The sequence below is a fragment of the Echinops telfairi genome, unplaced genomic scaffold (assembly GCF_000313985.2).
Source record: "Echinops telfairi isolate 266 unplaced genomic scaffold, ASM31398v2 ScPeMD7_26;HRSCAF=91, whole genome shotgun sequence".
Classification (NCBI taxonomy): Eukaryota; Metazoa; Chordata; class Mammalia; order Afrosoricida; family Tenrecidae; genus Echinops; species Echinops telfairi.
This window is the reverse complement of record NW_022103923.1, coordinates 1,899,772-1,924,920: the sequence shown is the minus strand read 5'-3', so window position 1 is coordinate 1,924,920 and position 25,149 is coordinate 1,899,772. Positions and strand designations below refer to the sequence as shown.

At 44.6% G+C, this 25,149-nt stretch overlaps 1 protein-coding gene across 1 annotated transcript in view; it reads right to left on the bottom strand.

The window, feature by feature from the left end:
• Positions 1-25,149, bottom strand: part of TSPAN7 (tetraspanin 7) — a 124,519-nt gene that overhangs the window by 2,726 nt on the left and 96,644 nt on the right. The window contains exons 2-6 of the mRNA XM_004714566.2: positions 14,771-14,959; positions 12,496-12,570; positions 11,002-11,097; positions 9,465-9,620; positions 5,843-5,926 (exon numbers count right to left, since the gene is read on the bottom strand). Of these exons, the coding sequence (XP_004714623.1) occupies positions 5,843-5,926; positions 9,465-9,620; positions 11,002-11,097; positions 12,496-12,570; positions 14,771-14,959 (600 nt within the window). The remainder of the gene's footprint in view (positions 1-5,842; positions 5,927-9,464; positions 9,621-11,001; positions 11,098-12,495; positions 12,571-14,770; positions 14,960-25,149) is intronic.

Genomic DNA, 25,149 nt, shown 5'->3' with positions numbered 1-25,149 from the left:
CAGTGCAAGACAACCTCTGTCTTAGCTCCTGGCCCATTAGATTCCTGTCTAGTTGGGTCCCTTTCTTGATGAAACCCCTAATTCTCACTTTCCTTTGAAAAACTAAAATTAGGCTATGAGTTCGGTAAGGTGACTGTTTTTCCATACCTAAAAGGTTACAGTTAAAGTTCATAGCCCAATTTTACGGAACCACAGCTCTAACCTGTAGAATACTGTGCCAGATGAGAAACAGAAATCTCCTCAGTGAGGCAAGGACATTGGGCCGTACAGCACGTCCCCTTTTGACAAGAATTTTCTAATGACATGAGAACCCATTTTATACTCTCAAAATCAGAGTTCCGTCAAAAATCAAGTACAAGAAGGAGGACTTTCACTTATATCACACTGTTTAACCCTTATGATATCACTATGTGGCATTACACCAATTTGCCAAATAAAATGGGTTAGGGGAGGTTAAAGAGCTTCCCCCAAACCAGGCACGTAACCCACAGAGTGCTAAAGGTTATACCCACCGAATCCACTATCCAAGAATAGCCACTTGGCTCCCTTCCATCCTTACGGTGATCCTAGGTCCTTCCCCTTTCTAGAATCATCCTGTTCTACATCAGTTGTTCCTTCTGGCCTTTGAATTGCAACCTTAAGGCAACTGGAGGCTATTTTTATTTACTTTTCAAGTTCCTTGACTATCCTTCCTTTCTTCCTAAGGCTTGTTACTTTGCTTTCTTCTCATTGACGTAAGGTGTTTTCAGCACTTAAATCAGCCACTATTCCACTTCATGGTTGACAAGGTTCCTACATTTAGTGCTCGTCTCCATGGCATGTCAGGAGTCACACAGCCAAAAGTCTTTAGAACACGCGTGTATTTATATTGAAGTTCTCTACTTCCAAGGAAACAGCCATGATAGTTTCATGAATCACTCTTAAGTACTTCACCTGCAAACTTTCTCACGGATATAACTTAAAACCTTTTTTTTAAGTTAAAGAACAAGGGTATTTGGTTTGAAACTTATATTTTGTATTTCCAAGGTCTAATATGCCTGTTTTTTGCTACCCATAGGAGTTTTCTGTAAATTATTTTTTAAGCCTCAAGAGTTGTTTTTCTAAAAAAAAATATTCAAAATGGAAGTACATATAAGCTACATGAAAACAGTATTTTACATAATTTAGCTTTTATTTTAGATAAATCTAGTGGAAAAAAACCCCCAAGGATTTAGGATATGGCAGATGTTCTGAATTATTCACAGGGTTACTAATCTCAAATTTGCTATCAAATTTTTCTTCATAGTTGAGAGAGAACTTTGATCTCTCATTTTCATACCTACCATGTTGAGAGAAAGGGCGAGGGGGGGAAATCATCCCATACTTAGTACAAATTATTACCAGATTATGACTAGTCACATAATCAGACAGTCTGTTCTGTTTAAAATGAAGCTTCTTCTTGGGCCTGTATCAGGACACATAGATTGCGTGCCATGAGACCTAATTAATTTGTAGACAGGACAATCTGGCCCCATTTAAGCAAAACCCTCCTTCGGTTCAATGTAGAGCCCCAGTGGTGCAGTGGTTAAGTGCTCAGCTGCTAACTAAAAGGTTGGTAAAATGAATCTACCACCTGCTCGGGGGGCAGAAAGAGCTGCATCTGCTCCAGGAAAGCTTTCCAGGCTTGGAAACCCTATGGGGCAGTTCCAAATGGACAGGAAGGCCGCACACAATAGCCCCATACCTGGAAAGATGTGATGTTAATGATCCAAGAGAGAAACAAAAGAAAACATCCTTTCTTGACCATCTCTTATAAGGGCTATCAAAAGCTTTGTCCTGTCCTCAACATAAAAAGGTCAATACATCACTGTAAGGCCACCACAAAAACTGCTGGCCTCTAACTTTTTATTCTAACAAGCTGTGGACCCTGGGGAGGCCACATAGGGGATGAGGTAGGAGTTAAACCTAAACGTTTAGAAGATACCTTTTTTCTGTTTATTCCACTGACCCTTTATAATAAAAACCCCAAAGAGTTTCCATCAGGTACTATCTGAAGCAGGGGCAAGGGTACTTGTTAGACCCGCTGCCTAGATGTTTAACATAGCAGACCAAGTAGGGCAGTAAGAATTGGAATCCTGGTTCTACAGTATCTGGCCAGCCTCAATTAAGACAATTCTCTGTCCCCTCCTGGAAACAGTTCTATGGCCCCATGTAGGACGGTAACATTTTGTGATGTTTAGGATGAATCCAGCCCAACAGGCTCCAAGTCTAGTAAAGCTCTCTGGGTCTGTTTACACTGGGTATACAAGTGCTAAATACAGAGGCCCAGGACTGTGTCTGCCCACCGCCCACCAGCCCATCCCCACCCGCCCGACAGCAGAAGGTTGAATCTAGACAGGAAGCAGCACAAGAGTCCAGGCACTCACCAAAATCATCTGTGAGTGCTGTGCTTCTTTAAAAAAATTCCTTCATGACCAAATGGTCAACCAAAAACAAAGCCAAACTCTCCACCCTCAAGCCAATGTCAACTCATAGCAACCCTATAAACAATAGGGCAAGGGACAATTGCTTCTGTAGTTTCCATGGTTTTCTCTCCGAGACCGGCGATTTTGAACTCCTGACTTGGCGTTTAAGCAGGCCAACGTGTAACCTAGGGCTCCTCAAATGACAAGTTAAGAAAGCAAGGGAGCAGAAAAACTAGATTCCTGGAAACGGAACAGCCAGCACAGAAATAACAAGAGTTGACACAGTTTGAAAAATATAGCCAATGTCACTGATCAGATTGTGAGAGCCTAATTTGCTAGGTAAATGTCCACCAAAATTCTGTATTGAGAACCTAACTTGCCTAGGTAAATGTTCACCAAAATGTTGTAACATATATGCATATATATTACAGAATTTGCATGTGTGTGTACATGCATGCACACATGTAATTTTATTTATTTTTAGAAAAAGGAAAAAGAGCCCAGACCTAACACCTGTGGCCCCTGGTTTCCAGACCATGAATGGGTGTGTGTGTGTGTGTGTGTACACAGGGGCATATGCACTCCATACCCACTGTCTCAGTACTCTGAGTGAAAGACTAGCTGCCACAGGTGCAGGGCTCTATCAAAGACAACTCAACCTTTTGCTATAGATTTATAGGCCAGCAGGCTGGCCCATTAACTACAGACAAATGGGCTTTTTCTTAAGAAGGTAAAAGTAACTTGAATTTGTACAGAGAAGTATAAAATGCTTGACAGAGTCCAGAAACAGAACTCAAATGATTTAAATTAGCTTAGGGGACAAAAGTTTTTATATAGTCTCTTAAAAGGCTAGACACAGCTCCATTTTCCTTGTGCTCTGTACCACACCTTTTCATCTCGGAGCCAGTTTTATCCAACAGATGATTGCATGGAAAAGAGCAAGGAGAAGGAAAGGAGAAGAAAAAGGGCCTGGCCCTCTGCTGTCTACCTCAGGAGGGCCTTCTGCTTTATTATGGGAAGACCAAGGCTCCTCCTCTGCAGAGGCCAACACAAGTAAGATGAACATTTGCCAAGTTTCACCATGAGGCTGCTTCTAACCCTGTGGCTTCTGGTCACTGACTGGCATCTGTAGGGCTGGTTTTTCATGAAGTGGTACCTGGTGAGTGGCCACTGGCTCCACCACTGTCTACACCATAAACAGTCTGACAACATGAACAGCAGCAGTTCCTAGCATCGGGTCATTCTGCCTCCTGCCTCATGGCAGCAGGGTCCTGTGGGTGAAGGGGACTGGTTGTGCGATGCCAGTGGGCATTGTGTTTTCTTAACCCAACATCTACGCAGCACCTCGAGGAGAAGTTAACTTGCTATAGACTTTCTGTTTGGGGGCCAAAGGCCCTCTTTTTTCACTGCCTCGGGAGGCAACACAGCTCGCTTTGAATCAGGGATTTCTTCAGGTTGATTACTGTTTATTTGGCCAGATAACCAAGTGGGGAAGGAACTGCTCTGAGCATAAATTACCTGATAGGGAGAGGGAGAGAAGTGGGGAAAGTATGCATCAGAGTGGTATGAAGGACTTGAAGAATGGTTCACTTGACTCAAGTCATCTCATTAATGAAAATAAGATTCCCTCCTCAGAGATCTACAACTCCGCTCCACCACCCGCCCCCGGCCCCCAATCACGGCCGTCTGAGAATATTGTTAGATAAGGGTTTCCATCCCTGGTACTCCAAGCTCTTTGAGACTCTCTACTCCACGTGTCCAGTCTTCGCATCACAATCCCGTGTACAGTTCTAAGATAATCATCGAGAGACTTCAGTTAATACGCCTTCCCTTCAGGGGGACAGCCCCCTCCAGATGCCATACACAACATCTCAACACTGTCTGGACTAAGGAGCTGACGTGACAGAGAGATGTTAGCACACCTGGATTTTCAAGGCTGTCAAGTGCATCCTGAGCATTTGCAGCAGTCACAAGGTTTGAGAGGTAAGAGGTTCTTACCCCGTCCCCCCCATCATTACAATGATTCGCCTGAAGTGTAATGACTGAAATATTATAGCCACTGGAATAAAGTTCATGGCGACAATTGCTTTGGAAATGTCTCTGGGGCCTTGGTTATTTGGCATTGTGTGTGACACTTGTGGGTGTGCTGGTGTGTTCCACGGTTTTATTCCTGTCATAAGTTGCTGAAAAGGGAACCATGAGGAAAAACCATTTTGACGTTGAGCCAGAAACAGCAACCCCACCCCCCAACCCGCCCATGCTGGCCCTGCCCTTAATGCTCTTGTGAGGTGAAAAATTGTACAAACGTTTCTACGAGCCATGGGAAGAAAAACAGCTCTACTGTTCGAAGACCCTCGAGAAGATGGACTGATGCAGGGGATGCATCGATGGGCTCAAACATCAGAACAATTGTGAGGAAGGCACAAAAGACCAGGCTGTGTTTCACTCTGTTTGTAACACAGGGTTGCTATGAGTCAGAACCGACTCAATGCCACCTTCCAACAACAGTAAGACTTTACTTGTAAAGCGAAACTTCCAGGCTAATGTTCAATTCCTTGATGGTTACACAGGTACAGTTAGTTCGCGAGAACGTATTAAGCCCTGTATAATGTGCCACACTTAAACAATACATGCCAATCTTTCCACCAATAGCAGTATTATGGCAATATTTATAATTTGGCAAGGAGAGGCCAAGGTCTGTTTAAGAGCTTGAGTGTACTACCGGGTGGAGGGAAGCTACATTCTAGATGGGTTTAATCTTGTTCCATCCTTGAGTATTTGTGGCTCATTTAATTTGCCCAATTACCTCTCCTGTTGTTTTTCTTCAGGCTGGGTGAGTGTGTGTAAAGTGACATAAAATTCAATAAACAAAAAGTTCCATTTCCTTTCAAGAAAGATAATAGTCCAACCTCATGGTTCAAATAAGGGCTGCAAAAATGAAATTTGCTGAATTTAGGCTGCCGTTAACATTGAAATCACTTAGGCACAAATCCATAGGCACTTAGACTTCAAAACTGGGCAGGGCAAGCTGGAAAAGAAGCCGACCACCCATCCAAATCCAGATGAGCCATTTGATGTGTGGAGTTGTTGTTTATGCTCCAATTAAGGCAGCACTTTGTTCAGTTAACCTCCATTTGACCTACAGAAGAAACAAGTTGTTTTTCTGGAGCTAGTCATTAGTTTAACTGCAACTGATATTCCCTTGATGGCAAAACTTCATTTAGGTTGAAAAAGGAAAATCAATAAACAGATGACCTGAGGACTAACGAGCAAGGCACTCTGACCCCATCTCTCAGCCTCTCCCAAGGCACAGGCCGACGAGCTGGAACCCAGAGAGCAGCAACAGGAGAGCAGACAGCAACAGGATAGACCAGGTGACCCACAATAGCGGAAGGTACCTGGGAAAATGCAATCCCAAAAGCTACTCCAGCGATGATTCCCATATTAATCTCCATGAAGCTGGTCACCAGATCATAACATCCCTGGAAACAGAGAGAGATGGTCTCTTGAGACACATTTAACCCAGGCCAGACTAGGCTATAGTCACCTAATAAGCTCTCACGTGCTGTTATTGTTGTGAACACCCATTCAGTGGACTCCCAAATTAACCCCCATGCACAATGGAACAAAAAGCTGCCTAGTCTCATGTTAACCCCATGATCTGTGGCAGGGTCATATGCTTTATGACCCATAGTGGATGTTACACACGAGGCCTTTCTGTCGAGTCCCTCTTTGTCGGGCAGCTCCAGTGAGACCTGCTCAGCACCATGGGAGCCACCACTGGCAGATGGGTAGTGGCTAAGCACTAGGTGCACTGGCTTGTCCCATAGCACCACCAGGCTTCTGATATCACTTAATAGTAAACCATCAGGCTATTTTTCACAAGGCAGCAGAAAGGGAGAGGAGGAATCATAGTGGGAAGACAGGTGGCTATTCTCACACCTTCCCCAGTGGTAACAGGCAAGATGGCATTTTGCTGTGCTCGCCCAAATTCGTGTTTTTTCTCCTCACAATGGTGGTAGGATAGAGGACTGAAGTTCAGAGCAGCATCAGATTTAGGTCAGCTTAAAATACGAAAACATTACCCTGATGGGAGAAACCAGAGAGTTGACGACAGTCATTTTCTCCCTCTGCAAAGGAGTTTAATAGAGATTTCTTTCCATCATTAACAAACTCACTGCTCGTGAAGGTTCCTATCTAATCTATCTAGTGCTGTTGTCACTTTGATCCCCTATATACAGTTCTTTAAAAAGCAGAATGTTGAAGGTAGACACTTTTACAAGGTAAATTATTGCTTGGTTTTAAGTAAACTCTAGGGATACTTGCAGTTTAAGGTTTAAAAATGATCTCAGGGGTTCATGGTCCTTGGGGTCCATGAGAATTTGAAATTCTGTTTTGCAGTCTCCCTTATTGATCGGGATCCTCCCACACGTTATCCTTGCCAAAATCTTTCTCTTTTGTTTATAAATCTTAGCAGTCCTAGTGGACATGAAATGGTATCTGATTGCATGGCTTTTTGTCCCCACACCCCAGGCCCCCATTTCTCTGAGAGTTAATGAGTTGGAGCATCTGTTCATGTGTTTGGCGGCTCTTTAAACGCCCTCTTTGGTGAAATATCTATTCCAGTCCTTTGTCCACTTTATAAGTTATTGTATTTTGGCTGTTGTCAAAGTTATATATGTAATTAGATTTTTGTTAGCTATGTGGTTCCTGAAAACATTCTCCTAGTTGGTAGCTTGTCTTTTCCCTCTTTTAATATAAGTCTTTTGATGAATAAACATTTAATATTTTAATGAAGTTTCATTTATTTATTTAGTCTTTGACTGTGTTTGCTTTGGGTACTAACCAGTCCATTGCTAAAAGCTAGGCCCGACAGTGTTGCCCCTGCTTCTTCTAAGAGTTTTATGGTTTGAATTTTAAGAACATATTTAGCCTCTTACTCCACCATTTTGAATTTGCTTTTCGATATGGTGTGAGAAATAGATCCGGTTTCATTTTTCGGCCTGTGAAAGTTCACTAAGTTGAGGTCTTATCTGGCTGCAACTACTCCGTCAATATACTAAAATGAAAGTGACCGTGTGGCAAGGGACAAGATACATTTACAGAAATCTGCTGCTCACCCTTCTCAGTATGTCAAAATCTACCCAAAGGGCAATGGGAAATACTTGCAAGTGACAGGTTCTCCATAGTAGGAGACAGCTGACCCCAGACTGGTTCTATAAAGAGTGCTTTGGTAGTTGCCAACCAGAGTGCTCTGCTCTTACACAAGTTCAAGTAGTCCCTATGGGACTAGAAGTTTGGACAATGCTACTAAACCAATTGAACCAGCAGCTATATCAGTATAGTGCTAATGAAAGTAAAATAATACCTACCCTCCTGAAAACAATAGATATCCTGTTGAACTATCTCCACCTCCTTCCTGCTCTCTTCTAGCAGCTATCTGCATAAGGGAGATTTCTCAGCTTCCCAAGTAAGAGTCAAGAGTCATCTCTCTGGGCTATCAGAGTGTAGGACAGGTGACATCAAAAGAACTACAGAGATATCTGTTTGTTGTAAATAATAGGATTCGATCTACTCTAAGCATGTGGTGCTAGGTAAGCTTCCTGGGAAAGGCAGAAGAGGTAGGAGGATTAACTTTTCCAGGCATCTACTACTACCCAGCTCTACCCCAGACTCATAGCCCATCTGGTATACACAATTTGCCTGAGACTCAGGCAGGAGAAATAATTTGTCTCAGGACTCATGTGGACTTTAAATTAGGATGTACTATGACAGGATAAGGGGAGTAAGAGGCATGCGAGGCCCCTTTTTTTCTCAGGTATTTGAGGTGTCCAGGAAAATGTACCATAGGACTGAGTGGGGGAAGGAAGACGCAGAGAGTGAGCTGAGCTTATCATTTAGCAATGAAATGAAAAACAAACAAACAAACAAACCCGCTACCCTATCTTTTGGAAAACAATTTGGGGATAGGCCTTCAAATTCACTTTCAGGACCCAACGAAAGACATTACAAAGACCTGCTGCATCATTTGTAAGGAAAGACATGGTGTGGCGCAGTGGAAGACAGAGCTCACACCACCACCACGATTTTATCTTAGTAAGGAAAGAGCATTTATCCCATGGCTACACAACCAAAGGCAAACTCACTAGGTACCCACCCCCCAGTCTTTAACAAGACATTGTTTATTTTTATCTGGCATTTCTCTAAAAGTTTCAGACCACAGATGGCCTTCACACCAGCTCGATCATGTCTTCATCATGTTTTCTGTAGAGTGGACTGCAGAATTGATTTTCTTCTTTTTCATCTTCCTCATTTCAGCTCTAGGCTAACTTTTAAATGGCACCTAACCATCTCTTCTTTCTCCAAGTTTTGGAATGTCTAAATGCCAACTGTGGGTTGGACTCATTACTATGTGCCACTGAGTCAATTCTAACTCCTAAGCACCCTGGGGTACAGTGTAGAACTGCACTACGGGTTTCTCCCAGGCTGTCATTTTTGCCAAGTCAGATTGCCAGGTCTTTCCTCCAGTGTAGCAGCTGGTGGGTTCGCAGCTGAATGCTTATTTCGTTTACTGTAGCAATGAACTCCCCATAAGGAAGGCTGCCTTCCTACTAGAAGCAGATGCTGTCTGTCAATTTTACTCTGTTCTTCTGGTTAAAGACTGGCATTCAGCTGCAAATAATTTCACATCTTAAAGGCATATTAAGCAGAAGAAAGATAGCCCGAAAGAAGAAAGTCAACATTCTCTGTCTGCCACGAGCATCAGGGTTAACAGCAATCTGCAGCACAGCCTGGTAGATTCTTGCGGTGGGGAAGGAATGCAAGGCTGAGTGGGTCACAGGCTCCGCTTTAAGAAGCAGGCGGCCTCAGGTGCCTCTCTAGGTAATAAAGGACCTCAAAGGAAGACTCTTGACTCCTTCTCGGACTATCTTTTCGAATCTATTGGTCATAATTTTCACAGACACTAAACAAACCGACCCCCGAGCTTTCAGCCCTGATCCCATCAGGACTGGCAGGTACCTTCGGGTTAACTTTGGTAGCGGCCACGGTCAGGTTGTGGAGATCCTGGGGGTTGCAGTCGGTTTCGTTCATGCAGCAGCTGGGTGGGATGCCATGATCCAGGAAATATGGGCTAGTGCTCCAGTTGGTGTAGTTCTGCACGCCACAGCAGCTCAGCTATTAATAGGGCAAGAGACATAGTCAAAGAGTGGAGGGTCACAGGTATTGTGGTCATTTTAAAAGGAGAAACCCAGGTCACACCTTTAAGGCAATTTGCATAGGTCTGAAGAGTACAGAGGAAGTGACGCTACCTCCACTAACAACTCTACTCGCTGAGATGCCCACTGGGGCTCAGCGAAGCAACTTAGTTCTAGATTATACAGATCATGCAAGTTTTTGTGCCACCTCCACAAAGCAATGGTTCTCAGTTTTGACTGAGCACCGCCAAGACAAGACTGGTGTGCTCAGGGCTGTTAAGAGACACAGATGGCCAAATCAACTCTATCAGAATTGTTGATGGGGGTAGTAGGCAAGGCCAGTGTGGTTTTATAAGAGAACGAGAGAGAGGTGCACCTGAAGAGAGACGCGGGTGGTACTGGCAAACTACGGCCTATCTGATGCCTATTTTTGTAAATAAAGTATTATTGAGGAAACCACACCAGTTGGTTTATGCATCATCTATGGTTGTTTTCTGGCTATAGTGGCAAGGCTGAGTGGGTTGTAATAGAGACCAGATGGTCCTCAAAGCCTAAAATATTTACTAATGGGATCCTTACAAAAATGGGTTTGTAGACCCCCGAAATACAGAATACTAAAGCCCGCGGGGCAAAAATATTATCAAGTGGTTAATTTAGGTAAAAAATATACAGGGGTCACTTATACTATCCTTGAAACTCTTTACAGTGGGTTTGAAATGTTAGCGAAATAAATCATGAAATAAAAATACCAGCATTGCTTCGGCAGTTAAAAAGCACCACCACGATTCCCTCAGGTGATTCGGATGGGCAGTCAGGCTTGAGCACCTCCAGTCAGGACACATGTCATCTGTTTCTTTCAATTCTTCTGCAAGTGCTGGGCACCTTGGCCACTTCACATAGCTGACAGACCTCCTGCTCCTGCTATGTCCACTCTCCACTTCTACTACACCTACTTAAGTCAATGAGCCAGTGAACACAGGTCACCAAAGCTCTCTACCCAGCCCAAAGGCATCACTTCTAGATAGTCACGCTCTAAGCAAGGCCATGCACTTAGTGACCAATTCCTTTCGTAGCGTTCAGATGTTAAGGGCAAACTCATATTCTGTGATTCCTCACAATTATTACAGGTGAAAGACACCCCAGAGGGTGTGGTCGTTCTCGACACAAATCATCTGGAAAACCGGAGGCCAGTCAAGTATGGGATGTTCCCCCCCTGACCCCCTTGGAAATCTAACTAGATGCAGAGTTGGAGAACAGGAATGAAAAGCAAATGCCACTGGGTGCAACATGACCAGTAGCCTGCAAGTCTAAGCCCAGACCTCACAAGTCTTCCCACTCCAATCTCCTGCCCTGGAACTTACGCTGCGTTGCACATGATCCACTGCCCGGCTTCGCTCATCGTTCCCGTTGTAATTTTGCATGGCATCGGTGTAAGTCCTAAGGAAGGTGTCCTTGATCTATGGAAGACAAGGAGGAATGTGGTTCCAGTCCTCTGCACCCCAACTAACTTAGATTCATATTCCTGTCTACCTTCTTCTGAATCTCTAGGGACAACGGTAGGCCACTGAGGGAATATCCCATTTTCTAAGACAAAAGAACTAAGAATTCTCTAAGAAGTTTATTACGCTTAGAAAGGAAATTTTTAAAATGGCTCCCCTCACATTCTTCCCATTGGCTCCTTGGTTTCCGAAAAGACTGTGATGGTGCATTTCCCAAACCACAAGCCCAAATTTTCTCGTTATTTCTTTGAATTGATTAATGCCCATGCTTTTCCTGTATAACTTCTCTTACTCAGAGAAATGATAATGCGTAGACCAGCAGTTCTCAACCTATAGTTCGTGACCCCTTTGGGGGTTGAACGACCCTTTCAGAGGAGTCACAAGATTCATAACAGTAGCAAAATGACAGTTATGAAATAGCAATGAAAATAATGTTGTGGTTGGGGGTCACCACAACACGAGGAACCGTATTAAAGGGTCGCGGCATTAGGAAGATTGAGAACCACTGAGGCAGGGTTTGAGAGGGGGAGAGTTTGGAAGATCTGATGTTTTGAGCAGAAATCTATCACTATTCTACTATATGAATAACGCAAAATCAATTTTCACTCATCTCTATCAAAGCAAAAATAAACAAAGGAGACCGAAGAATGAGAGCTCTTTTATGTTCATAAAGGGCTAACAAGGTGCTTTTCTTCCTCTGTGAACACCTTTGATATTGGGCTAACTTTCAAGTTGTTCCCCTGGAAATCTGATGAAGCTGGAGTGTCAAGTGTCCTCCTAGGTACACGGCATATGGTCAAACTGACCACCAATGGGTGAAATGTTTCTGAACTGAGTGGACGACACTGACAATAATTCCCTGAGGGCACACTTAGAGCAACCGTTAACACATTACACATCAGTGGGTTCCCCACCTATAGCTGCCCCCACAACCCACTTTTATAGCACATTCTGGTTTTATTGCTGTTTAGGGGGAACAATAATCGATTAACAAGGCAGCACAATAATCCCTTTGGCTTGGCTTTGGCATCTCAGAACCCATCGGTGATACAGATAGACACGGGCACACTGCTGAAGCAGTTCTCTTAAAAGGGGTATGTGGCCCAGATGGAAGGTCACTGCTTAAAAACAGGCTGGAGCATCGTTTTATGAGCTCGCCAGAGAAAGAGAAAGGAAGATCCACAAGGAAGGGCTGCAAGTGGGCCGAAATGCTTGTGTTGTGTTTTTTATGGAGATTTCAGCCGATCATGTGTGACCCCTCGGAAAAGTGCAACACCACTGGGAGAAACGGTTTCCCCCACATGCCAAAGGGTTTCATGACCCTTTGCCCGAGCTCTCCAATTTTTGTCTACTCACCTCATGACGGAACACAAACCCGGATATGCCAGCTACCAGTTCGGCCAGGAACACCAGGGACAAAAACATGGCGTACTGCAAAGCAAATGGACAAGGACCAAGTCAGATATGTCAGCATCGGGAAGAGTGCCACTTCTCCAGGGCAAGGCTACTTCTGGGTCAGCGGTGGTTAGACAAACCCTCACACCGCCTAGAAACAAATGTAGGAAATCCATTCCTCCGTATTTATCCACATGAGCTTAAGTCTAGGACGGCGCCTAATATGTGTACATATGTCGGTGTGCACGTGCTGAGGAGATAGGCCTTGAGCCTGTCAGCTAGACTCAACCCTGAGATACCTGGAAGGGCCTTTCACAATGATGACATTGCCTACTCTTTAGAATTACAGTCTTTGAGCTATAAAATACTGTTGGAGACACCAGACACAGTTTTCTCCTTACTGCTTCCTAACAGCGGTCATCTAGTAAGGGTGGGTCCACTCCCTTAACCTGCTTACCCGCAGTATCCTATTCAGTTTCTAAACCATTCCAATGACTCAGAAGACTTTCTTTCCTTTGGCCACAAGTCTGACAATTTGCAACTTTGACTTTCTGGTGCTGCCTCCCTTTCCCCCGAAATACAAGGAACCAGCCCACCCTCTCTTCTATGCGGTGGGGGTGGGGGGGAGAGGGGCGCTTTCATATGTGTGAACAAAGCCATGCTATGTACCTATGCCCCATGAAAAAAACAAATTAAGTGTTAGAATCCTTGGTGACTTTGTCTCCTCTCCTTTGATACCTGGGGACAAAAGCCCAGGGAAGCTACAACCTTGACACTAAGTTGACTTAAGGTAGAATCTGCTTTCAGAACCAGCATCCTTTCCTTTCTTGGTTAGGAAGGGAAGGGTAGGGTGTTTTTGTTGCTTGGTTCAGGGCAATCTTTCTCTTCTGTGGCTCTGAAGTCAATGTGTCACTTGCTATTCATACTATGGAACAATAGGTTCTCAACTTTGGTTATACAATATGCTCCTCTGAGGGAGCTTTTACAAAATGTGAGGTCCGTGCCCCAATCAGAGACCTGGGCCTAATGGTTGAAGGTGAGACCTAAGAAGGGATTCTTTAAAAAGCTGTCCAGGTGATTCAAACGATGCTTCCTGGATTGAGGACCATGACGCTACATCAAAAGAAACTTTAGTGATAGTGAGACATACCAGAAGGTGGACTCAGGGTGCTAGGATTGAGTGAGTAGGTCACAGCAGCAATTGCTCAATAGAGCCTTGCTGTGTTTTTTTGCACCAACCCAGAAAAATCAGTGGTGGTCCGGGCATGAAGAAGGCGGAACTTGGCCAGCGAAAGCACCATACCCACGATAATAGTGCCAACAGAGAGATGATCAGTGGCCATTTGGGCGGATCATGCTTGTGGCTCAGCTCTGCCACCAGATGTTCCGGGTGTTGTTAACGGGGTTGGTGCTGAGGGAATCCTTGCTCTCCCTTTCTCAGAAGGAGAACATCTGAAATACATCCTTCTCAACTAAAATTTTCTTGGGAGGAGAGGTCCTTGCCAACTTTGAACTATAAAATTTATCAGCATGATTTCTCAGGAATGAAGAGCATGGGGAGTGAGTAGAGTATTAGGCAACTGGTGTATCGAAGAGTTTAAAAATCTGGTCTACCGAAAAAAAAATAACAGCATTTCAACTAAGTCTTCCCTTTCCCTTTGGGAAATATCACTGTCCTATTAGAGTAAAGGTACCCAGCGCAGGTTCTGGTTGTCAATTACTTGGCATAGCATCAACCCTCTGAGCAGGGACACTTATCTCAACACCCATGGGCTTTACAGTAGAGCAGGCACATGCATCGAAGCATGGATAGGCTCAAGGAGGCAGAAAGCATTTCTTTAACAACTTGGAACTGAGTGGCTGCTTATGTTCAAGATGCTGCGTTGCCCACCAAAGCTGCACTCAAGTGATCAGGACATTTCTCAGAGTTTCAAACTGGAACAGGAGATCCTGCCATGAGGTTACAAAAGCCCACTGGAATTACTGGCCACTGTTGTGCCAGCATCTACACCTGGAAGGCCCAAGACTGGATCACTTGTGCCAGGCTGGGGTTGCAGTGGTTTTTCTCTCCGAGGGATTAGAGGGTGGATTAAGTAAGAGTCTGGGTTAAAATCAAAGTGAATGAAATTGAACGTCTTGTCTAGGGCCTCAAGAAGAGCCACTTCACCTTTACATGATTTATATTCAAATGCAAGCCAATTAACAATAAAAGAGCAGCACTTATGTTGTGACTTACCAGCTTCAGCATCCATGGGCTGCCTCGGCAAGTTGCAAAACATCCAAACAGGCCAAAAATGACGATAGTGGTGCCGGTCCCAATCAGAACATAAGGAGCATTGGTGGAGTTCTCCGCAATGAGGGAAATATAGGTGCCGAGCGTGAGTTTTCCCCATACTCCAACAGCCAACAGGATCACTCCAGTGATCTGAAAGTGAGAAGCGTAGGGTGTGAACCCACTGCGGGGCTAGGCAAGAATGAACACAGAGCCATGGGATCTGGACCAGAGACTCAAGGGCCCATGAGAAACGTGGCACATGTTGCAGGAGTGCTGGAAGCAGCCTGGAAGAGACCATTGACTAAAACAATCACAGAGCACAGAGATCTTGATTTGGGGCAATTAGATCTAGCCCTTACACCAGCTCAGGGGCAGTTACCATGTCCAATGAAAGTCAAGCAAACAACGAAGAACTTTTAAATAATTTTTTTAAAGCAGCTTAAAGAGTCTGTCATAAGACAGGTCTCAGGACCCTCTCCCAGCTGCTTCACCAATACTGAGCTGAGTGTAATCACTGCAGAATATCTACCCGCTTCCTGATCCCCCCTCCCACCCAATAAAGAGCATAACCCCATCACTGTCTTTGGTAGCATGTGTATATTCCGTGTGTTTTGACAATACCCTGCATGATGTTTGAAGGAAGAAGGCGATCTGCTTTGCCAAGTATCAAAGCCTCTACAAAGGCAAACTACTGACAATGCCTGATTTCCCATTGATATGCAGTCTTATTTACACTAATAATTTATTGTGTAGTATGGCACACAAGAATTGGAATCATTCTTGGAATTAGCTGTAACGTGATTTGACAAAACCTGCTGCCTGGCCCTGAGGAATGTCTGAAGTCTAGAACATTGTGTGCTAGTCAAGTCTTCATGTCTGGGGGTAGACGCAGGGTCACAGGCTATGCCTTATTGGCAGCCCCTTGCAGGCTGCACACCGCAGCAGCTATATCCAGTGGTTAGTTGTGTGTCTCTAGTCATCTCCCCAGCTGGCCTCTCCTCCAAGTTACCAATAGCTTAGCAACTTGTTTGGATCAGAAAGCGTCCGAAGTGTCACCATTTCTAACACGATGGAGGTTTGAAAGAAGCTTGGGCAGCAGAGGAAGCACTTCTTTCGTTTTGCCCCATCTTTTCACCCTGTGCCCTCGACCAACCCCCTGGGATGTAGCTTGCCTACTCAAGTGAGGAAGATGGGACAGTGGCAAAAACAAGCCTATTACATCTCAATACCCACCTCCCCAAGGTTTTCCCTGTCAACGAACACATGGTTGCCTCAGTCTGTGTCAGTGAACACCAGAGAGTAATGCTATACAACACACTGAACAGCAGTGTCCCTGAAGACGTGTAGACCTCTTTCCTCTACTCTCTGAAAACCCGCCTCCACCGTTTGGAGCTATTCAGCTCCCTTTTCATGATCAGATTACTTCTGTGCGTAAGTGGAGGAGTGGACCACACGTCCTTCCCCAGACCAGGTGAAGGTGGAAGATGGGACCAGCGACTACAAGGGCTTGGTGATACACTCCTAATCCCCACTCTGGTAGCCCTTCTACTCTGTACAATCACTGCCATGAAAGACAGAATTAAAAGGGTCACATAAAAAAAAATCACGGAACTAGTGCCACTTTTATAAGGCAAGGGTGAATCCTTGTGGCATGGCTCTGAAGAGAAAGTGCTTGACACTGATACTTAGGAGAAGCTGGCCCAGAGGAAGCCTTGAAACTTAAAAGTTCCAATGGGGATGGGCTGTGACTAGCTGGAAAACCCAGAGGACGGAGGCTGCCAAGCATTCCAAGTCCTCTGCTGACACCTGGTGGTTTCCATAAAAAGTACTTTCTTTGAAAGCCTCTTCGGCCAAATCCAAATGGGGGGAAAAATACATGAAAGTGCTTCGTAGCCCCTAGAATCTAAACAATTAACTCATAAGGAATAATTCAATAAACACTACATAGATATAATATGGCAGGGCCTGAACTCTTATCATTCAATTTTGTCTTTTATCATTCAATCTTCAGGCACAAAGTAAAGGCTCTGTTTTCACTGACAACCATGCATTTCACGTCTTTGGGTCCTCACTCGGCTACTAACCGCACAGCTGGTGATTTTAAACCCTCCCAGACCAGACCAGATGGCCAGTTCCCCAAAAGATTACAACCTAAAACCTCAATGGGGCAATTCTGCTCTGTCGCATAGCGTCGCTATGAATGCCAGTGGACTCGATGGCACCTAATAGCTTCTATTTTATAAAACCGAACCTATCTAGGACCAAGTATTTCTAAAACATCTGTATCAGCTGAATACTGTGAGGTCACTTAAAATGGAACCCAAGAGAACACCTCCCCGCCATGCTTATCACTCTATTTCACCTATGTAAAGCTGTGAACATCACAATGTAAATATCTTGAAGAACAAAAATGCAGTTAAATGAGTCATTGTTTTGCCTCCAAAGATTCAGAAGCACTTCAGACATGGACTGAGCAGCTGCAGTCTATAATACTGGTCTTTCCAGTCAGCCTGGGCACACACTGGTTTTAAGGAAAACCGTCCTACTGAGCCTTGCCACTGTCTTGAATGCTCTCTTGTATTTCTGGGACCAGCGAATTAGTGCAGCTCAGTGATTACCATAACAAATAATGATATGCAGGATTTCAAAGGGACTACAAATTCTCACTTTAAGGTAAAGAGTAATAAGGACATTTTTAATCCCTTTTCTTTCTTCAAAACAAAAATTTAAGAAAATAAAACCAATTTTCTGCTATCCCCACTGGAGCCTGATCTGCAGAGAGGAGAAACAGGGCTGCCCAGAGGGATGTTCCTTGAGGTTTCCCTGCACATAGAAGACAGGCCTCATTAAACTGGTTCACATTCCTTCCTGCGTCAATGAAAATCGGCTCTGTGTTTGGGTCTGAGAGAATAAGGTACATAAGCCCCATTCCCGAAACCAGAATACTGTAAAACCTGAAAAAGCCAGAACTTTATGGAAGGTGGGAATCTGTCAGCGAAGGAAAATTAAAAATATTTTCCACTAAAAGAAAGGATAGAAAAGTGTTGGGCCTGCACACCAATGGCGGGAAACTTTGGAGACCTGGAGAAACTAAGCTGTCCTGTTGAATTCCAGTGCTCACGGGTTTCAGGTCTGTGAACATATATATGATCGCCATTCTACCAGTGGCCCAGGTTCATGTTTAGTGTATCATGCAACTTTAAAAAAGGACAATAGGAAATTGAGTTAGACACACATTCAACTCAAACTTGCTCCCATTATATAGATTCTGACGCACAGTGACACCAGAGGGCTGGGTAGAACTGTCCGCGTGAGTTTTCAGGAGTGTAACTCCTTACAGGAGTAGAAAGCCTAGTCTTTCTTCTGAGGAGCTCTGGGGCTTTGGAACTGTTGACCTTGAGGGTAGTGGTCTAATGAATAACCCAGTACACCACTAGGACTCCACAGATACACAAGCAAACTAGAAAAGACCCTTTCCAAAAAAGCCATATGGGATAGAAAGTAGAATATAGAAGGGAAAAAAACAGCCAAAAGAAATGCACGATAGGCAGAAATCTTGGCTAGATAGAATTTGAGGTGAAAGCTACAATTCAGTCATCATTTCAGAGGATGACAGATCAGTTCTCTCAAGGAGTACACACGGCAGTATTATGAAATGTTCCCCTGCTCCGGATCAGTTTGAACAGCCTCTGAGGTTCTGAGATTGTATCTGTTTACAGGAGCAGAAAGCCCCGGGTCTTTCTCCCATGGACCATCCGATGGTATCAAACTGCTGACCTTGTGGATGGCAGCCCAATTCATAACCAGCATACCACCTGGGCTTCTGGCACCAGAAAATCGAAGAAACCAGTAGCTTCTAGCATCTTATGGTCTTCTTTAAACTCTAGGAAGCAATCCTGAGAATTTGTCACGTTTATAATTTCAGATTTTATTATAAGTAATCTGTGTGTCTATTTAGTGTTTTAAAATAGATGAACAAATAAAAAAAAATAGACGAACACAAATGATATTGGAATTTGTCAGGTGAAATATGCACCCTGCAGGTATATTTAGGTGGGTGATAATTAGAAGGAGCCCTGGTGGCAAAGTAGGTTATGTGTAGGGCTGCTAACCACAAGGTCATCAGTTCAAACCCACCAGCCACCCCCAATGAATAAAGATGAGGCTTTCTAACTTCATTAAGAGTTAAACCTCTGAAATTCACAGGGACAGTTCTACTCTTCCATATCGACTTGCTATGCCTTGGAAAGGACTCGCTGGCAACGAGTTCTGTATTAGGAGTTAGAAGTTTGGGGTATTATTTGCAGCTTTAGTGAATTAGCTGTGTGACTTTGGGCAGGTCATCTAACCCATAGATTCCCAAACTTGGCTGATCATCGGAATCACCTGGGGATCTGGTGAAACTACAGCTGCCTGGGCTCCTCCCTCTAGATTGATTTATTAGGTTGCATTAGAGCCTAGGGATCTATAGCTGGACCAAATCCCAGGTGATTACAATGATCAGCCAAGTCCGGGAACCTAGGCTCTAGCCCAGGGGTCCTCAAACTTTTTAAACAGGGGGCCAGTTCACTGTCCCTCAGACCCGTTGGAGGGCCAGACTATAGTTAAAAAAAAAACTATGAACAAATTCCCCTATGCACACTGCACATATCTTATTTTGAAGTAAAAAAACAACAAACGGGGGCAAAACCCCCCGGCAGGCTGGATAATTGTCCTCGGCGGGCCGCATGTGGCCCGCGGACCGTAGTTTGAGGATACCTGCAGCCTTTATGGGCTTCAGGAATGCTTCAATATGAACTCCAGGGGAGGGCTGATGCCAGAAGCAACATGTCAGGGATCAGCATGTCTCAGGAACAGAAGCAGAGGGGAGGGAAACTGAGAGCTCTGGCTGGAGGAAGACAGCTACTAATTCAAGGACAACACTGGAAGGCAAGATGAAGAACAGTGTGGGGAAACCAGACAGAGTGGACAAGTCTGTGAAAGTAGCTGCCCATAGAAGAAGAAAGAATCATGACAGATAGAGGCTGTTTTTATCCTCCAAAGACTGATGGGAAACCAAACTCCAAGACAGTCCATTGATCCCAGGTATGCCAATGACCGGACAGGGCGCTCTTTTCATTTCTTACGAGTCTAGTGCAGCTGAGTAAAGAGCATATTTTAAATTTAAAACAGCTATAGCCTATCGACTGGTGGCTCAGTGGTTTAAGCATATCACTTAATAGCCAAGAGGCTGGTAGTTCAAATCCACCAGCCATTCTGCAGGAAAGATGAAGCTGGCTGCTTCTGTAATGATTTAGTCTTGGAAACCTGAAGGAATTCTACTCTGGCATATAGGGTTGTGCTAGGAGTTAGAATCAACTCACAACCAGTGAGTTTTTATAGCCAACCCATAGAATTTATGCATCAAGCGCTAGGTTATGAACCTAGAGCAATTTGTCACAAATTCTAGCTTTTCTTTGAATTTGATCTGTGACCACACAGCCATGATTTGAAGAGCAAATTGTCAAAGGCAGCAGAGATGTTTTGAATGGCAGAAAAGGGCCTTGACCAGGAACTGCAGCTCATCACAGGCGTTTCCTTCACCTCGGAGGTGAAGCAACTACTTATTTCCTAGAAACTGCTCCAGACATGCCCTGCACCTGGCAAACAAAGTTTCCACCTCCCAAGATGCTAGAAGGACCACTTTATTAAGCAGAACCTTTTACTACCTTAACTAACCCCCTGCAAACAAGGCACACACAGCTCCACCATAATACTTAATTCCGTTATTCAATGCATACGGCCACAACAATGTTCTGGGCATGTTATGAAGGACTCGCTGCCCTACTGGAAATATGAGAAAGAGTGGGCAGCCCTGAATTGGTTTCTCATTTCCTCTGCGTACCCCCAAATCTACTCAGGACTGTGCCACAGGCCCCAAACCAAAGAAATCACCAAAGAAAGGCTCTGGAAGCAAAAATAACAACACCAAAAACATCGTGCTCCATTTATGAGCACACTGAGAGACAGTCCAGGAAAGACTCTTAAAAGGCAGCTTATTCAGAGTCTCTTGACATTTACTTTTTATTTATAAGTATCATCGAGTTCTCCTGGAAAATGTTTGTGGTTTTTGATGGCAACTAATTAAGAGTTTTGCCCCAGCTTCGAGACTTCAAGAGCACGAGAAAGGAAGGAGGAGCAAAGCAGAGGTCAAGACTTGTCTAGTTCATCACACTTGAGCTCCACTGCTGACCCAGATATATAAATAGACAACATATAGGTGAATGCCTATGAGGAATTGGGGCCAGCAAAGCCACTTATGTGGAGATTAATGGACTTAGAAACCAGGACCAGCTGTACTGCCTAAAGTGGCAGGAGCTTAATGTTTGGGAGATTCCCTTGATGCCACACCCCTCTTCAGAACCTCCTAAAGGTGATCTCACATCTCGCTTGTGTTTGAAATCTGTAGGCAGTTAACATGCACAGTGGCCAGGCGAGTGCGTACCTTAAAGCTGTTAGCAGGCAGGCAATCAGCACTGGAGAAAGGCCTTTGGAAGGAAACCACTTCCCTCAATGTCCATTCCTCAGATGACTGAGGATCAGACAAGACTATGGGGGGAAAAAAACAGCACAAGCTCTCTACTTAATAACAAAATATACTCAATTCACCTGCCCTGGATGGTTTAATTGTGTTCCCATTAACCTTTTAAGAGCCTGGCGGGAGGAAATAAAGTCTTCTAACTCCTTTGTATCCACTAAAGTGTCCCCCACCACATCCTGTACTTAAGTTTCCAAGAGAATACATCATTCAAACATGCTGCCTTAATGTCCATTTAAGCATAATCATAACTTCTCCACGAGTTCAGATTTGTCCACTGAAAGTCAGTCATTCTGTCTTTAACCAGCCTTGATATACTTCTTCTTTTTTTTTTTGAGATATATAAGCATTATATTAAAGTCATCGAGAGCATGAGAGATAATACAATAATACAGTCAGGCATGATACATAGCAACATTGCTCACCTCAGCCCAGCTTGGTGGTCCACGTGGAGAGAGGGGGAAGGGAAGGAGGGAAAGGGAACAAGGGAGAGGGGAGTGACCAGGGAGTGAGCAGCAAGGAGCTCAGAGTCAGAGAGTCAGAGAGTCAGAGAGTCAGAGAGTCAGAGAGTCAGAGAGAGAAGTTCTGCTGACTCACACCTATATACCTTTTGGGGGCAATCCAGCCCACTAATTACAGGTAAAGACATACGTCACAGGAAGGGGCTGCACTATAGGTTACACAGCAATGAGTGGGTGGTCTAGGGGTTGGTCTCTGGGTCTCCATAGGAACATTATCAGTAGGGCGCAAACCCCACCTAGAGGAACCAAGCTAATGGTCCCAAAGCTTCAGAGAGAAGTAGGCCATTGTCCCCAGCAGCAGGGAGCAGGCCCAGCCCTGCTGTGGGATGAGACAGCAGTCTGGCAGCAAGTGTCTGACTTCTCCCCACAAGTCCCCCTTTTGTTTTATATATAAAATTCAAAAGAGCCACAGTGGCTACATGTTTATTTTCTATACATTGAAAACCGCCAAGGCAAAACTTCATGATCCAATTAATATAGCCAAAAATGCAGGCTTATAGCAAACATTTTGAATTTAGGCTTGGAGGTTGATATACTTCTTGAGTGCCCTCTTGGGAATATCACCAGTACAACCCATAATGGATCTTAGGGACGATTGTATCTTCCAATGCAGCGCCCTTACACGACTGGGGTCCTAAGGAGTTATTAGATGGGCACGGACCACAATCAACTAGTCCTGACATTCATTCTACAAATGTGATCCTAAATTGCCAACCTTTGCTTGGGCGGCACACACCCCTCTCCTGATTACCTTGTTGAACAGATGGGTGCTCTTTTGGAGTTCCAACTGGATCAAAGTCAAGACTTTGAAAAGCGAGAATTTTCTTCTCAATTTCTACACAGCATCCTCACTTTCAAAACATCACAAACAGATCCCTAGTCCTACATTAAAAATTGAATCGATGCATTTGAATTATGGTGCTGGCAAAGACTATTGAAAGGACCATGGACTACCAAGGATCCAACAAATCTGTCTTGGAAGAAATACAACCACCATGCTTCTTAGAGGCACGGATGGGGAGACTTCATCCACATACCTTAGGCATGTTAGCAGGAGAGAGCGGTCCCTGGAAAAGGGCACCATGCTTGGTAAAGTAGAGGGACAGCAATGAGATGGATTGACACCATGACTGCCCAGTGGCTGCAACACCGGGCTCAAGCATAGGAACAATTGTGAGGTTGGCGCATGGCTGGGCAGTGTTTCTTTCAGTTGGAAGTAGGGTCCCTATGAGTCGGAACTGACTTGATGGCACCTAACAACATATGAATATCTTCATATACCTTACACATACATGCGCTAGGTAAACAGAAGGAGCTAGAGTTCAGGTAGTGAAGAGACTATTGAAGGTCCATGCTCTACCTGGCTGTGTACTGATGGGATGGGAGGTGGGGTGACCTGAGTATAAATGATTAACACACTTAGCTACAAACTGATAGGCTGGAGGTTCAAGTTCACCAGAAGCTCCTCAGCAGAAAAAAAATCAGCCAGTGAAAAACCCTGTGAAGCAGAGTTCTACTCTGACACACATGGGACCACCATGAATCCACCCTGATTCCATAGCAACTGTCTGCTTTGGTTTTTAGGGCATTTGAGCCAATGAGACATAACATCAGTAAATGACATGCTATAAACCAGGGCAAACAAGTGGAAGAAAGCAGGTGTGCAATACCTAATAACAGGCTCTCCGCACAAACAGCAGGCTGCTGGTCGCCTTGCAAGGGCCTTTTCTCCGGAGGTACTTTACAGTGGGGTGGAGAGGAGCCTTCCATTAGGGATTTCACTAACTTTCCTTCTCAACCTTCGAATGGCCACACTAGACACAAAACATAGCTGCTGCCAGTCAACGAACTCTCCTATTGAAAAGACATTGTGCCCCCCATGTCATCCACCCAAGAAGAGAGTATTGGTTGTGTCCCCACAGAACTGGAATGTGCATATAGGCCCCACCATGATGCGCCAAACCAGGAGGGCAACATAACGTGAGGAGGAATCCATAAAAAGACTGGACTATATGCCCGGCACCAACCAGAATCAGCCTGATCCCCACCATGGAAGGGTGTGCCACAGAAAATGAAAATAGATTGTCTGGTGAGGGAAAGGAACCGACGTACGATACCCAGAAGGAAGCAGAAGCAAATGAAGGGGGAGGAAGAGAGTGGAGCACACCATGGCCCACCAAGCTCAGAGGACAATAGCCCTGCTCGGAGTGGCCAAAGAACAGAGAGGACCATATGGCCGGCCCCACTGTGAGATGCAACATCCTGCACTGACCCATGGCCCTACATGGGACAGCACTGGAGACACAATGTGGGATGTGTGACCGAGCTGACCCCACCACACCGAGGCAAAAGATTAAAGGCATGCAATAGAATGTCGGGGGGGGAGCAGAGCAAGGAAGTCCCGAGGGAGTATCAAAAATAGACTTTGGGGCCAGGCTGTGCCACCACATCAGACTTGACTGGAAAACACTCCTAAAGATCAACAAACAGACTTTGAACTGTTAACAGGCTTTTCTCTCCTTTTTTCCCCTTTTTGTCTTCTTTTAGATTTTGCATGTCATTGGCTTTTTTGTTTATTAGTTTGTTGTTGTTGCTGCCGCCTTCGTCGCCTTGTTTTTATGTGTTTGGTGCTATCCACAATTTTATTTACATATTATTATATCTGCAGGTCTATCTAGATAAGATAGGCTGGATAAACAATGTGGAGAAGATAACAACAGAATGATGGTTGGGGGGGCATGGGAGAGTGGGAGGTGGGGGAAGGGAAGAGGTGTTAACCAACCCAGGGACAAGGGAACAAGAGTGATTCAAAACCAGTGGTAAGGAGTGGGTGGGAGGACTGGTAAGGAGTGATCAAGGGCAATGTAACCGAGAGGAATTACTGAAACACAAATGAAGGCTGAGCATGGTAGTGGGACAAGAAGAAAGCAATAGGAAATAGAGGAAAGAAGTAGGAGGCAAAGGGCATACATAGAGGCCTAAATATAGGCATGTACATATGTAAATATATTTATGATGATGGGGGAAATCGATCTCCGTGCATATATTTATAGGTTTAGTAGTAGGGTAGCAGATGGACATTGGGTCTCCACTCATGTACTCCCCCAATACAAGAACACTTTGGTCAACTAAATGGTCATTCCATGATACCCACCTTCCCGACACAATCGCTGAAGACAAATGTGTGCATAAGCAAATGTGGTGAAGAAAGGTGATGGTACCTGGCTATCAAAAGATATAGT